Source organism: Budorcas taxicolor, chromosome 4 (genome assembly GCF_023091745.1).
Source record: "Budorcas taxicolor isolate Tak-1 chromosome 4, Takin1.1, whole genome shotgun sequence".
Lineage (NCBI taxonomy): Eukaryota > Metazoa > Chordata > Mammalia > Artiodactyla > Bovidae > Budorcas > Budorcas taxicolor.
Genome location: NC_068913.1, coordinates 70,167,937 through 70,181,071, shown reverse-complemented (window position 1 = coordinate 70,181,071; position 13,135 = coordinate 70,167,937). Strand labels below are relative to the sequence as shown.

At 47.0% G+C, this 13,135-nt stretch overlaps 1 protein-coding gene across 1 annotated transcript in view; it reads right to left on the bottom strand.

The window, feature by feature from the left end:
• Positions 1 to 13,135, bottom strand: part of JAZF1 (JAZF zinc finger 1) — a 331,735-nt gene that overhangs the window by 5,985 nt on the left and 312,615 nt on the right. Inside the window, exon 4 of the mRNA XM_052638820.1 lies at positions 1,475 to 1,644. Coding sequence (XP_052494780.1) covers positions 1,475 to 1,644 — 170 coding nt within the window. The remainder of the gene's footprint in view (positions 1 to 1,474; positions 1,645 to 13,135) is intronic.

Sequence of the window (13,135 nt, the reverse complement as noted above, 5' to 3'; positions counted from 1 at the left end):
TAGCTTACATTCCCCTACCTTATTTTTTGTTTTTCAGTCAGTTGCAGTCTGGGTTATTACTTTGCTCCCTCTTTTAACTTAGCTGATGTGTAAGACACCTCTCACCCCTTGAGAGAAGGCAGCAAGACAGCGAAGCACGGTGTACCAGCTCCCGAGAAGCATGGAGGGCAGGCGTATCCAAGGGCAGGCGGGACACAAGAGCAGTGTCCTTGTCCAGCTTTCTCCATTTTCACATAGAGAAGAGAAAATCCTTTCTGCAAGCAGAGCTGTCCTCTGGACAAACTAGTTTCTTGAACAATCCCTTGGGCTCCTGGCTTCCCGAGGTAACCATTTCATTCTTTTCCTACCCCCACCCCACTACCACGATGCCTTCTGACCCACAAGAATGTACGTGTGCACTGGGGACACGGCACAGTGCATCAGGGCACACTCATGGGACCTCACATCTCCATCCTGGGGTTTCATCTGGACTTTCCATGATAAACATTTAACCGTGTGCAGAGTTGGTGAAACCCTGAGCCACTTACCTATGATACATTTGTGCTTTATGCTTTAATATCAGGAGCAGGAACTAAATACTAAAATAATCGTGTGTGTGTGTGTGTGTTCAGAGACATATTGAGGGAATAATACAGGAAGTGCTTATGCTATCATATTTTTCAAGCCTTTCTTTAGAAATAGTCAATCTGCTGAGCTTTGGGGAAATTAGCATCTCACCACAGGCACTGAATCTGTTTTTGATTCTTATTTTTTTCACAGTTGGATTTAAAAGAGCTGCTAATGCTTCATGGGAAAGTCTGCAGATTTGCTTTCTTGAAATGTCCTCTAGACCCACACTTGCATGTGTGGGTGTTTCTCAGTGTTTTGTCCCTTGGAGTTTTTCTCAATAGAGAATTTAGTGCCCCTGGCTCCTCTGACAGCCAGAGTCAGGCCTGCAGAGACACAGGTTTTGTGCCGTCTACAGAGACTTTGCTGAAGCTAGAGCTGATGGTTAGGTGTGAAAAATATCAAAAGCCCCCCTTTTCCTCATCTCTTTTCATGCCATTGGGGGTACGTGGGCAAGGGCTTCCTTAGCTGGAAGAAAATACCCTACAATGTTTTCCGAAAGAGCTCTGTGAACCGTCTGTAGGCTTTAAGACTTCAAAGTGGTCTGTGAACCACCTGCAGATCCAGCCACAGGGAAAGGTGTTTGGCAAACAAACAGGTGACACATTTGATATTCTGCCTGATTTGACATGAATTTGAAGAATATCGAAGACATGATCCTCCCACAACAACAACAAAAAATCTGACCTATAGTTCCCACACAGATCAGCAAAGGGGAAAACCCACCCAGAGACCAGAGCTAGCCCTGACCTGAGGGCGGCCATACACCCAATCGGCTCCGCAGAGGGAAGCACCTCTCCCCAGACTCAACTGACACGGCTTGCCATTTTCCATCTGGTTATGCCAAGCGAGAGGGTATTTCTTTTACCTTGTATCTCTTTTTACATCCAGGAACCGGGCAGGCAAAAGGCTTCTCCTCCCCTCCGTTCATGCACATGGAGCTGAGGATGGCTTCAGAGCTGATGGCACTCTCTGTGGTCCAGGACTCGTCACTATCTGACTCCTCATAATCCACCTCCTCCTCGTCGTACTCGCTGCCTGCAGGGCCAGAGCAGAAATGCAAGGAGCGTCAGGAGTGTCCCTGCAGGACAGGAGGCATGGCAGTGAAGGGACAGGCAGCTCCGACTGCCCTGGAAGAGGACATCTAGGGCACCCAGGGACTGCAAGGGCATCTAGTCCCGAGGACAGCCCTGAGGGGGAGGGTATCTGTTTTCCCATCAGAGAGACAAGGGTTCATGGTAAGGAGTTAGCTGTGCAAAAACTTGAATGCAACTCTTCAGCAAAGGTGACTGCTATAACCGAGCACGACAGATAGACCCCTGTCCCAACACACACATGCACACACACACACACACACACACACACAGGAGGCACATGACACTTCAGTGAGCAGAATTCTGTCCCCTTCGTTTTCATGCTTTATCACCATAGTAAATACAAAAATCTGTGGGAGGGGTTACATCTTACACTTACTAGGTATTTACACTTCAGTGGGAATTCATTTCAGATCTTTTTCTTTATAAGCTGAGCTGGGAAGACCACGAAGAAATGTGGCACTAAAGGGAGGTTACCCCAAGCTAGGGAGCAGGCAGCTGAAACACCCAGAGCTCTGGGGGCACGATGTTGTCATCAGCATGCAGGTCCAACTAGAGGAAGACCCAACAATTCCCTACCACACCTGTCCCCAGCGAATAGCACCTGCCTTTCAGTACACACCACCTTTCCTGGGAGGGAGGGCCGGCTGAGCCCCCGCAGCAGAGAGCTCAGACACATGCCAGGATCCCCTTGTACCCCAAGGTTAAGAGCTCTGCTCAGAATGGAACTAAAAATCTGCCTCACCAACTTCTGCTCAGCATGGAGGGGATGGAGAACCACTTCAACAAGCAACCCCCCCCCCACTTTTTTTTTTAACGAGGTCTACAGCCATTTATGTGGAGTTTTTGCACAATACAACCCTGAAGGACATAATTCTACAGATCATAAACAGTGTAAAATAATATGTTGACAAGTTCTAATGCATTTACAAGCCTCATGGAATAAATAGGAATTATAGCACAACATTAATAAGAATTATATGGTAGCAATTACAGTTGTGAAATTCATCCCCAGGTGTGAAGCTAAATTGCAGCAGGGGCCTGCCTGGGTGCTCACTGTGGGCTCCCTCTGCTACATCAATTATTTCAACACCAAATATTGGCACTTTTATTGGGTTTCATTTTAATAGGCATTAATAAGATTGTTTGAAGAGCCAGGCAAGCCAGGAATGACGCCAGCATGAGTTGAACACTTAAAAGGATCCAGGAAGGGAGGAAGGGACCTCAAGGTGAACGAGGGCCTCGTATGTTTCAGGCATGTTAGATGCATCATCTCATTTAACCCTCTGGTGACCCTGTGAGGTGAGGAGGACTGTCATTCTCATACACACAAAGAAACTGAGCACCGTGTGGTTCAAGAGCTTACACATTCTCAATTAGCGATGAAAGCAGTCAGTTTTCCCCAGGTGACGTTTTCCTGGCCTCCAATGCCAGCAGCTCTCTGGGGGGTGGGGTGGGGGGAGGAGGGTATTTCTCAACCTCCATGCTTCTGGTCCTCCACTATCTACCACTCAGAATTCAAAGCAGCCTGTTTAGAAACTCAGGCGGTGCAGAAAAACAACCAGGCAAAAATGAGGCGTTGGTATTCAACGTGGGTTTCAGTAAGCCCCGCTGTGTTTGGCTGGAGACCCCAGGGATCAAGACAGCACACGGGTGCCACTCTGCCGAGGCCCTGAGTCGGTCTGTGAGCAAATTTCAAAATCTGTTTTTCAGTAGGACACTGTTTAGGACATTTTACTCTTAAAACAAATGCCACATGCCAGTGTCCATTAAATTGCTTGTTAGAAAACTATAAATGCTGTTTCGCAAAGCTCTTCCAGTAGGACTTAAAGTGAGAATGACTAATTTACCCATCTAATTGGGCTAATTTGTTAACCTGAATACTGAAAATTGCACAACATTTACAACTGGGGTACAGGGGGTGGGAAAGAAAGCCTCAGATCAACCGAGGGCTTAATGAAGCCCAGCAGAAGATAAAACTTCAAAACCCCTCGGGATCAAAAGGGGCCAGGACCAAGGGATTGATCCTGTGGACACAGCTGCTTGGAAACTATGCAGCATCCAGTCCCAAGTGTTGCAGGAAGGGGGACCACAAGTCACCATCCACATCAGGATGCCTTTGCGAGTATAGGCGTGCTCACACACCACAGGGTCCTCTGGGTGCTTTGTGAAACTGCCTGCCTGGGATGGGGATCGAGAAGGGTCTGATTCTATTGAGTTCTGTCCTGTAACAGAAGCTGAGCAGTGCACGGCCCTGGGTTCATGCCTTGGCTGGACAGTCAGCTGAGTGACTACCTGGCCTCTTCTTTCTCTTCTGTGAAATGGGGGAAAGACTCTTCCCTTCAGTTTATTTATTTTTTTTTTTTTTTATTTTTTTTTTAATATGTCTTTATTTGGCTGAGCCAGGTCTTAGTTGCAGCATGTGGGATCTAGTTCCCTGACCAGGAACCGAACCCTGGTCCTCAGCATTAGGAGCACGGAGTCTTAGCCACTGGGCCACCAGGGAGGTCCCTCTTCCCTTCAGTTTAATTCAAGGGTTAAAATTAACGTTGATAAAGCACCTGGCACAGGAAGCCAAAGTGAGGCTATGGGCCTCCCTGGTGGTGCAATGGATGGGAGTCTGCCTGCCAGCGCAGGGGACAGGGGCTCCATCCCTGGTCTGGGAGGATTCTATGTGCTGCAGGGCAACTGAGCTGGTGTGCCACAACTGCTGAGCCAGCGAGCCTGGAGCCTGTGCCCTGCAGTGAGAGAAACCACTGCAGTGAGAAGCTCGTGCACCGCAACAAAGAGAAGCCCCTCCTGTCACTGGAGAAAGCTCTTGTGCAGCAGTGAAAAGCCAGTGCAGCCAAAAGAAATAAAAACAAAGACAGTATAATACCACTTTTGTAATAATACGACCCTATAATATTGCATGTAAAATGCTATTTTTTAGAAACGACTGTTGTGAAACCTAACAAAAATAAGAAAATTTGGAGGTTTGGGGATCTCCAGTAGAAAAACTACAAGAAGGATTCCATGTCACAAGAGAGGCATGGTGCTCACGGAGGACTGTTCACGCAGACACATCTACAGGGGCCAGGCTGGGAGCCCGTGTGATCCGTGGTGCTGCGGCAGATAAGCTGTGTCACCCCAGGCAAGTGATGTAACCTCTCTGAGCTTTAGATTCCGCATCTGTAAAATGGACTGATAATACTACTACCTCTTAAGGTTGTTGTGAGGGCCAATTGAGTTCCTGCTTTTAAAAGGATTTAGAACAGTGGCATAGCATAAGCATTAAAAAAGTATTTGGTAAATAAATAGGCAAAAGTTCACATGAAAAGTTTCATCCACTGTTCCCTCATGCTTTCTTGAGGGTACTCGCTTTTTTTTAAAACAGAGGAGGTAGGGGGTTGACTCACTGGAAAAGACTCTGATGCTGGGAGGGACTGGGGGCAGGAGGAAAAGGGGACGACTGAGGATGAGATGGCTGGATGGCATCACTGACTTGATGGACGTGAGTCTGAGTGAACTCCGGGAGCTGGTGATGGACAGGGAGGCCTGGCGTGCTGCGACTCGTGGGGTCACAGAGTTGGACACGCCTGAGCGACTGAACTGAGCTGAGCTGGTGGGGGTGGGGAATCTGCTGTTTCTTGTATTCCTGTGCTCCAAGTGCTACTGTTAAGTTGCTCAGTCGTGTCCGACTCTGCAGCCCCATGGACTGTAGCCCGCCAGGCTCCTCTGTCCATGGGATGTTCCAGGAAAGAATACTGGAATGGGTTGCCATTGCCTCTTCCAGGCGATCTTCCCAACTGAGGGATCAAACCCAAGCCTCCTGTGTTTCCTGCACTGGCAGGCAGGCTCTTTGCCACTGAGCCACCAGGGAGTAAGCCCACTCCAAGTGCCACCCTGTCATCAAATAAGAGGAATGTCCCCAGCCATGAGACGCGTCCTGCAATGAGAGGGCCTCCTGCAAGTCGAGGGGCTGCTGTTCCAAAAAGCGGCACATACTCCGATGCTGGCATCCACTTGGTGATCACAGCCAGAAAACTTGTCAGCAGGGCCCACAGTGTCTTCAGAAAACATCTGAGGGCCCCAAACCTACTGCTCTTAAGCTCTTTTCACACATCTTTGAACCCTAGGAAACGCTAACCTAAATGAAAGTTACAGCTTTAGCTAAGAAGTATCTGGGCCCACCCGCTCTGCTTTATTTGACTCGTGTGCTCATGTCTTTCCAAGGAGAAAAGTCCACTCCAACCTGGCTCGGTTTCAATCTTGGCTTTATCTGCCATCTCAAACATCTGAATGAAGGGATTCCCAGCACTTATCACCCTTTGCTAAATAATCCTGCCACTCCCCACACCATCCCTCATTTCAGGAAAGCAGGATGGAGCAAGGCTGGCTCTCCTAGCAGCAGGCGAACAGCTCTTGGATCCTATATCCCAGCCAATAAAAAACTGGTCACTGCCTCCTGAAGGGGAGTGTGAGTGAATATACTGAATATAAATGACATACAGACCCTGATGCTGGAAAGATTGAAGGCAAGAGGAGAAAGGGGCCAAGAGAGGATGAGATGGTTGGATGGCATCACTGACTTGCTGGACGTGAGTTTGAGCAAACTCCGGGAGGTGGTGATTGACAGGGAAGCCTGGCAATGCTGCAGCCCATGGGGTCGCAAAGAGTCGGACATGACTGAATGACTGAACAACAACATTTACTAATATATTACTGTGTAAAACAGATAAGCAAATAAAAGGATGAGGATAAAATAGTTTAGTCAGTTCAGCGGCTCAGTCATGTCCGACTCTGCTTCCCTGTCCATCACCAATGCCTGGAGCTCGCTCAAACTCACGTCTATCCAGTCAGTGATGCCATCCAACCATCTCATCCTCTCTGGGCCCCCTTCTCCTCCTGCCTTCAATCTTTTCCAGCATCAGGGTCTTTTCCAGTGAGTCAGTTCTTTCCATCAGGTGGCCAAAGTACTGGAGTTTCAGCTTCAGCATTAGTCCTTCCAATGAATATTCAGGACTGATTTCCTTTAAGATTGACTGGTTGGATCTCCCTGCAGTCCAAGGGACTCTCAAGAGTCTTCTCCAACACCACAGTTCAAAAGCCTCAATTCTTTGGCGCTCAGCTTTCTTTACAGTCCTACTCTCACATCCATACATGACTACTAGAAAAACCACAGATTTGACTAGATGGACCTTTGTTGGCAAAGTAATGTCACTGCTTTTTAATATGCTGTCTAGGCTGGTCCTAACTTTCCTTTCAAGGAGCAAGTGTCCTTTAATTTCATGGCTGCAGTCACCATCTGCAGTGATTTGGGAGCCCAAGAAAATAAAATCTGTCACTGTTTCCATTGTTTCCCCATCTATTTGCCATGGGGCCGGATGCCATGATCTTAGTTTTTTTAATGTTGCGTTTTAAGCCAGCTTTTTCACTCTCCTCTTTCACTCTCATCAAGAGGCTCTTTAGTTCTTCTTCGCTTTCTGCCACGAGGGTGGTGCCATCTGCATATCTGAGGTTATTGATATTTCTCCTGGCAATCTTGATAGTTTAATAAATATACATAACAACATGAGAAATATTTTACTTAGCAAGTGTAAAGATTCCACATCTCCTTCCTCCACCTTATGGACTGTCTTGTGTACCTACTCTGGAGCCCACTGCCCTTCAGGCCAGCTGGAGGGGTCAAACAGGCCCATCACTGCCACCTTTGAGGACATCACATTGAGGTGAGCTTTTGGATTGTTCCAGGAAAGCAGCATGGGGTGTTAAGGAATGCATATGCTCATTCATTAACCCTGATCTTGACTGAGCAGGTGATCCTGGAGGCGCGTGTGATCTCTGCCCTGTCAGTCTAGCAGAGGGGTTGCTGGGCTCCAGCCAGCAGAGGGAGAACCCAGAATTAAGTCAGGCTCCTGGTTCTGAGCCCTCATCACCCAGAATCCATAAAATGTTCATTTCTGCAGCATGTTCTAAAGAAAAAAATTATAAAGCATTTCTTCTGTGTAAGAGAAGAAAAAGACCCCCAACACCCATTTTTGTAGCTGGGAGCGATTGCAGCAGGTAGGTGTGAGGAAAGCATGCGAGTCACAAGAATTCACCCCGTGGGCCCAGAGCAGGTGTCTGGGGACAGGCTGGCATGTGTCCTCCCAGAAGCAGGGTTGGGGAAACAGTGAGTTGGTGAGTCGGAATTTTGCAACGAGAAGGAACTTGACAAGCCCTTGACTCCACCCTCAAGTTAACATCGCAGAAGTGAGAGGTGTTCAGTGGTTTATCTCACAGGTCTCTTTCTCCAGGGCTGCTAGCCGGGGACTCCAGCAGGGTAAGTCTATGCTGTGGCGTAAGCACTGGTTCATTTTCATCTCTCCACCCCTGCCCTTTCCTTTCCACAAGTCAGCTCTAAGCCTTGGCAATGCCAACTGAAAAAGACAAGTGCTTAAGCTCAAAACAGAAAACCTGCCACAGGCCAGCAGCTCTCCCCACGCTGACTCTCTTGAAGGGTCGAGAAGACGGCATTCTCATGACTAAAGGGAAAGCCTGAAGGCGTTCAGTTAGAAAAGCAGACGAAAAACCCACAGCCGTGGCTTCTTTAGAGCAGTGGTGGCTGTTCTCCCGGAAGTGCCGGCCTTTCCTTTGGGCTAGTGCTCCTGAGAAGGCTGACAGCACAGGGACCAGAACTGCAAAAACATCGCCCTTGTATTTTAAAACAAAAATTGACTGGGTGAGATTTCTGATTTGGATGAACTTGCTCTCTTAGAAGAGAGAACACCCGCAAAGATCTGCATCCCAAGGACAAAGGTCAGAGGACTTGGGATGCTGGGGGAACGTGCCAGGGGGGGATTTATAGTGGGGATTCAGCCAAGCAATCATTCTGTTAGGATGATTACTGTTTTCACTGATGCTCTGGTTACAAAGTCCCATGGCTTCGAGGCTCTGCCCAACCCTAGTTCTCACTTAAGCACTTTCATTTTTACTGCACTAATGGGCACAATATGAAGCTTTGAGGGATGCACAAAGGCACGATAGCCAAAACGCCTGTGCTTTTTTTTTTTTTTTTAATTTGGCCTACTTTTGCTTTAAATCATTTGTTCCTTAACTTCTGGCATATACTTCCATACCTAAACTTACCTGTGCCTACTGGACTTCTTTTAATAAAAATCGTAGCTACCTAAGAATGAGCAAATTTTGCTTGACACTTGCATTCTGGAACTGGAAGGAGTTAGGAGATGCCTTTGCCATTTAGGTGGTGGTGGTGGGGTGGCTCCTGTAAGCCTGGAATGTGGAGATGTATTTTTCATGGAACCAACCTCTGTTTCCCCAGTTTTGCAAAGGGAAGAGTTGGGGTTCAGGAGGTGAAGGACCTGTCTAAGGACACCCAGTTAGAAACGGCAGGCTGGACTGGTACCTCAGTCTTTGGTTTCAAAGTTCGTGCTTTTTGATTCAATTTTGAATGGAATGTCCCTGACTGACAGGAAGGTGTGACACACAGAGCAAAGCCTGGAGGCACTGGTGAGGAGGGGAGGGGAGGGAGCCCAGCATGGGGTGTGGGGAGCACAGGGCTAGTCTCCTACACCCGAAGGTGGGGCCTGCCCTCCTGGGTGTTAGCATTCCAGTGTTTCAAAGAAAAGCCCCATGAGTTGATTTTTTTCAGGCTTTTCTTATTCTTAGGCATCATTAAACAATTTACAAATTGACTTTCACCAATGTGAGAATTTCTACGAGAAAATTAATTTCACCTTGCACGGTCACAGGTGGGAGTTGGCAGCCACTAATCTTTCTCATGTCCAAGGAGCAGTGGCTGCACGGGCGCCGGAGGGCCTAGAGGAGCTACTCCACATTCAAGGTCAGGAGGGGCGGCAGTGAGGAGATACCACCTCGTTCAAGGTAAGGAGCAGCGGCTGCACTTTGCTGGAGCAGCCGTGAAGAGATACCCCACGTCCAAGGTAAGAGAAACCCAAGTAAGACAGTAGGTGTTGCAAGAGGGCATCAGAGGGGAGACACATTGAAACCATAATCACAGAGAACTCGTCAATCTAATCACACTAGGACCACAGCCTTGTCTAACTCAATGAAACTAAGCCATGCCTGTGAGGCCACCCAAGATGGGTGGGTCATGGTGGAGAGGTCTGACAGAATGTGGTCCACTGGAGAAGGGAATGGCAAGCCACTTCAGTATTCTTGCCTTGAGAACCCCATGAACAGTATGAAAAGGGAAAATGATAGGATACTGAAAGAGGAACTCCCCAGGTCAGTAGGTACCAATATGCTACTGGAGATCAGTGGAGAAATAACTCCAGAAAGAAGGAAGGGATGGAGCCAAAGCAAAAACAATACCCAGTTGTGGATGTGATTGGTGATAGAAGCAAGGTCCGATGCTGTAAAGAGCAATGTTGCATAGGAACCTAGAATGTCAGGTCCATGAATCAAGGCAAATGGGAAGTGGTAAAACAAGAGATGGCAAGAGTGAACATCAACATTCTAGGAATCAGCGAACTAAAATGGACTGGAATGGGTGAATTTAACTCAGATGACCACTATATCTACTACTGAGGGCAGGAATCTCTTAAGAGAAATGGAGTAGCCATCATGGTCAACAAAAGAGTCTGAAATGCAGTACTTGGATACAATCTCAAAAACGACAGAATGATTTCTCTTCATTTCCAAGGCAAACCATTCAATATCACAGTAATCCAAGTCTATGTCCCAACCAGTAACACTGAAGAAGCTGAAGTTGAACGGTTCTATGAAGACCTACAAGACCTTTTAGAACTAACACCCAAAAAAGATGTCCTTTTCATTATAGGGGACTGGAATGCAAAAGTAGGAAGTCAAGAAACACCTGGAGTAACAGGCAAATTTGGCCTTGGAATGCGGAATGAAGCAGGGCTAAGACTTAATAGAGCTTGGCCAAGAAAACGCACTGGTCATAGCAAACACCCTCTTCCAACAACACAAGAGAAGACTCTACACATGGACATCACCAGATGGTCAACACCGAAATCAGACTGATGATATTCTTTGCAGCCAAAGATGGAGAAGCTCTATACAGTCAGCAAAAACAAGACCAGGAGCTGACTGTGGCTCAGATCATGAACTCCTTATTGCCAAATTCAGACTCAAATTGAAGAAAGTAGGGAAAACCGCTAGACCATTCAGGTATGACCTAAATCAAATCCCTTATGATTATACAGTGGAAGTGAGAAATAGATTTAAGGGACTAGATCTGACAGATAGAGTGCCCGATGAACCTGACTGAGGTTCATGACACTGTACAGGAGACAGGGATCAAGAACATCCCCATGGAAAAGAAATACAAAAAAGCAAAATGGCTGTCTGGGGAGGCCTTACAAATAGCTGTGAAAAGAAGAGAAGCAAAAAGCAAAGGAGAAAAGGAAAGATATAAGCATCTGAATGCAGAGTTCCAAAGAATAGCAAGAAGAGCCTTCCTCAGCCATCAATGCAAAAAGATAGAGGAAAACAACAGAATGGGAAAGACTAGAGATCTCTTCAAGAAAATCAGAGATACCAAGGGAACATTTCAAGGACAGAAATGGTATGGACCTAACAGAAGCAGAAGATATTAAGAAGAGGTGGCAAGAATACACAGAAGAACTATACAAAAAAGAGCTTCACGACCAAGATAATCACGATGGTGTGATCACTCACCTAGAGCCAGACATCCTGGAATGTGTAGTCAAGTGGGCCTTTTAAAGCATCACTATGAACAAAGCTAGTGGAGGTGATGGAATTCCAGTTGAGCTATTTCAAATCCTGAAAGATGATGCTGTGAAAGTGCTGCGCTCAATATGCCAGCAAATTTGGAAAACTCAGCAGTGGCCACAGGACTGGAAAAGGTCAGTTTTCATTCCAATCTCAAAGAAAGGCAATGCCAAAGAATGCTCAAACTACCACACAATTGCACTCATCTCACACGCTAGTAAAGTAATGATCAAAATTCTCCAAGCCAGGCTTCAGCAATACATCAACCATGAACTTCTAGATGTTCAAGCTGGTTTTAGAAACGGCAGGGGAACCAGAGATCAAATTGCCAGTATCCACTGGATCATCGAAAAAGCAAGAGAGTTCCAGAAAAACATCTATTTCTGCTTTGACTATGCCAAAGCCTTTGACTGTAGGATCACAATAAACTGTGGAAAATTCTGAAACAGATGGGAATACCAGACCACCTGACCTGCCTCTTGAGAAATTTTTATGCAGGTCAGGAAGCAACAGTTAGAACTGAACATGGAACAACAGACTGGTTCCAAACAGGAAAAGGAGTACGTCAAGGCTGTATACTGTCACCCTGCTTATTTAACTTCTATGCAGAGTACATCATGAGAAACACTGGGCTGGAAGAAGCACAAGCTGGAATCAAGAGTGCCAGGAGAAATATCAATCACCTCAGATATGCAGATGACACCACCCTTATGGCAGAAAGTGAAGAGGAACTCAAAAGCCTCTTGATGAAAGTGAAAGAGGAGAGTGAAAATGTTGGCTTAAAGCTCAACATTCAGAAAACTAAGATCATGGCATCCGGTCCCATCACTTCATGGGAAATAGATGGGGAAACAGTGGAAACAGTGTCAGACTTTAGTTTTTTGGTCTCCAAAATCACTGCAGATGGTGACTGCAGCCATGAAATTAAAGGACGCTTACTCCCTGGAAGAAAAATTATGACCAACCTAGATAGCATATTCAAAAGCAGAGATGTTACTTTGCCAGCAAAGGTCCGTCTAGTCAAGGCTATGGTTTTTCCTGTGGTCATGTATGGATGTGAGAGTTGGACTGTGAAGAAAGCTTAGTGCCAAAGAATTGAGGCTTTTGAACTGTGGTGTTGGAGAAGACTCTTGAGAGTCCCTTGGACTGCAAGGAGATCAACCCTTGGATTTCTTTGGAAGGAATGATGCTAAAGCTGAAACTCTAGTACTTTGGCCACCTCATGCAAAGAGTTGACTCACTGGAAAAGACTCTGATGCTGGGAGGGATTGGGGGGAGAAGGAGAAGGGCATTACCGAGGATGAGATGGCTGGATGGCATCACGGACTCGATGGACGTGAGTCTGAGTGAACCTCGGGAGTTGGTGATGGACCGGGAGGCCTGGCGTGCTGCGGTTCCTGGGGTCGCAAAGATTCGGACACGACTGAGAGACTGGACTGAACTGAGTCTTTCTCAGGTTGAGTTTTCCACTGTCATCCTCCATGCCTGCACATCCCCACTGTGGGAGCCGGAGGTGGGCAGGACAGTGATTGACAGATGTACCTTTGGGTGGGTGGCCCCAAGAGCTCATGTCAGCATTTCATTTGGGGAAATGAGCAAAGCCAGTGGACAGGATTTCAGAGGGCAACTATATCCTACAGGACTGTGGGAAGAGTCTGCCTGGGTGTCAGCCAAGGAAGTAAAAAGTTGATTTCATGAGTTACATGAAAACACACGGGGGTCTAGAGTGCCTG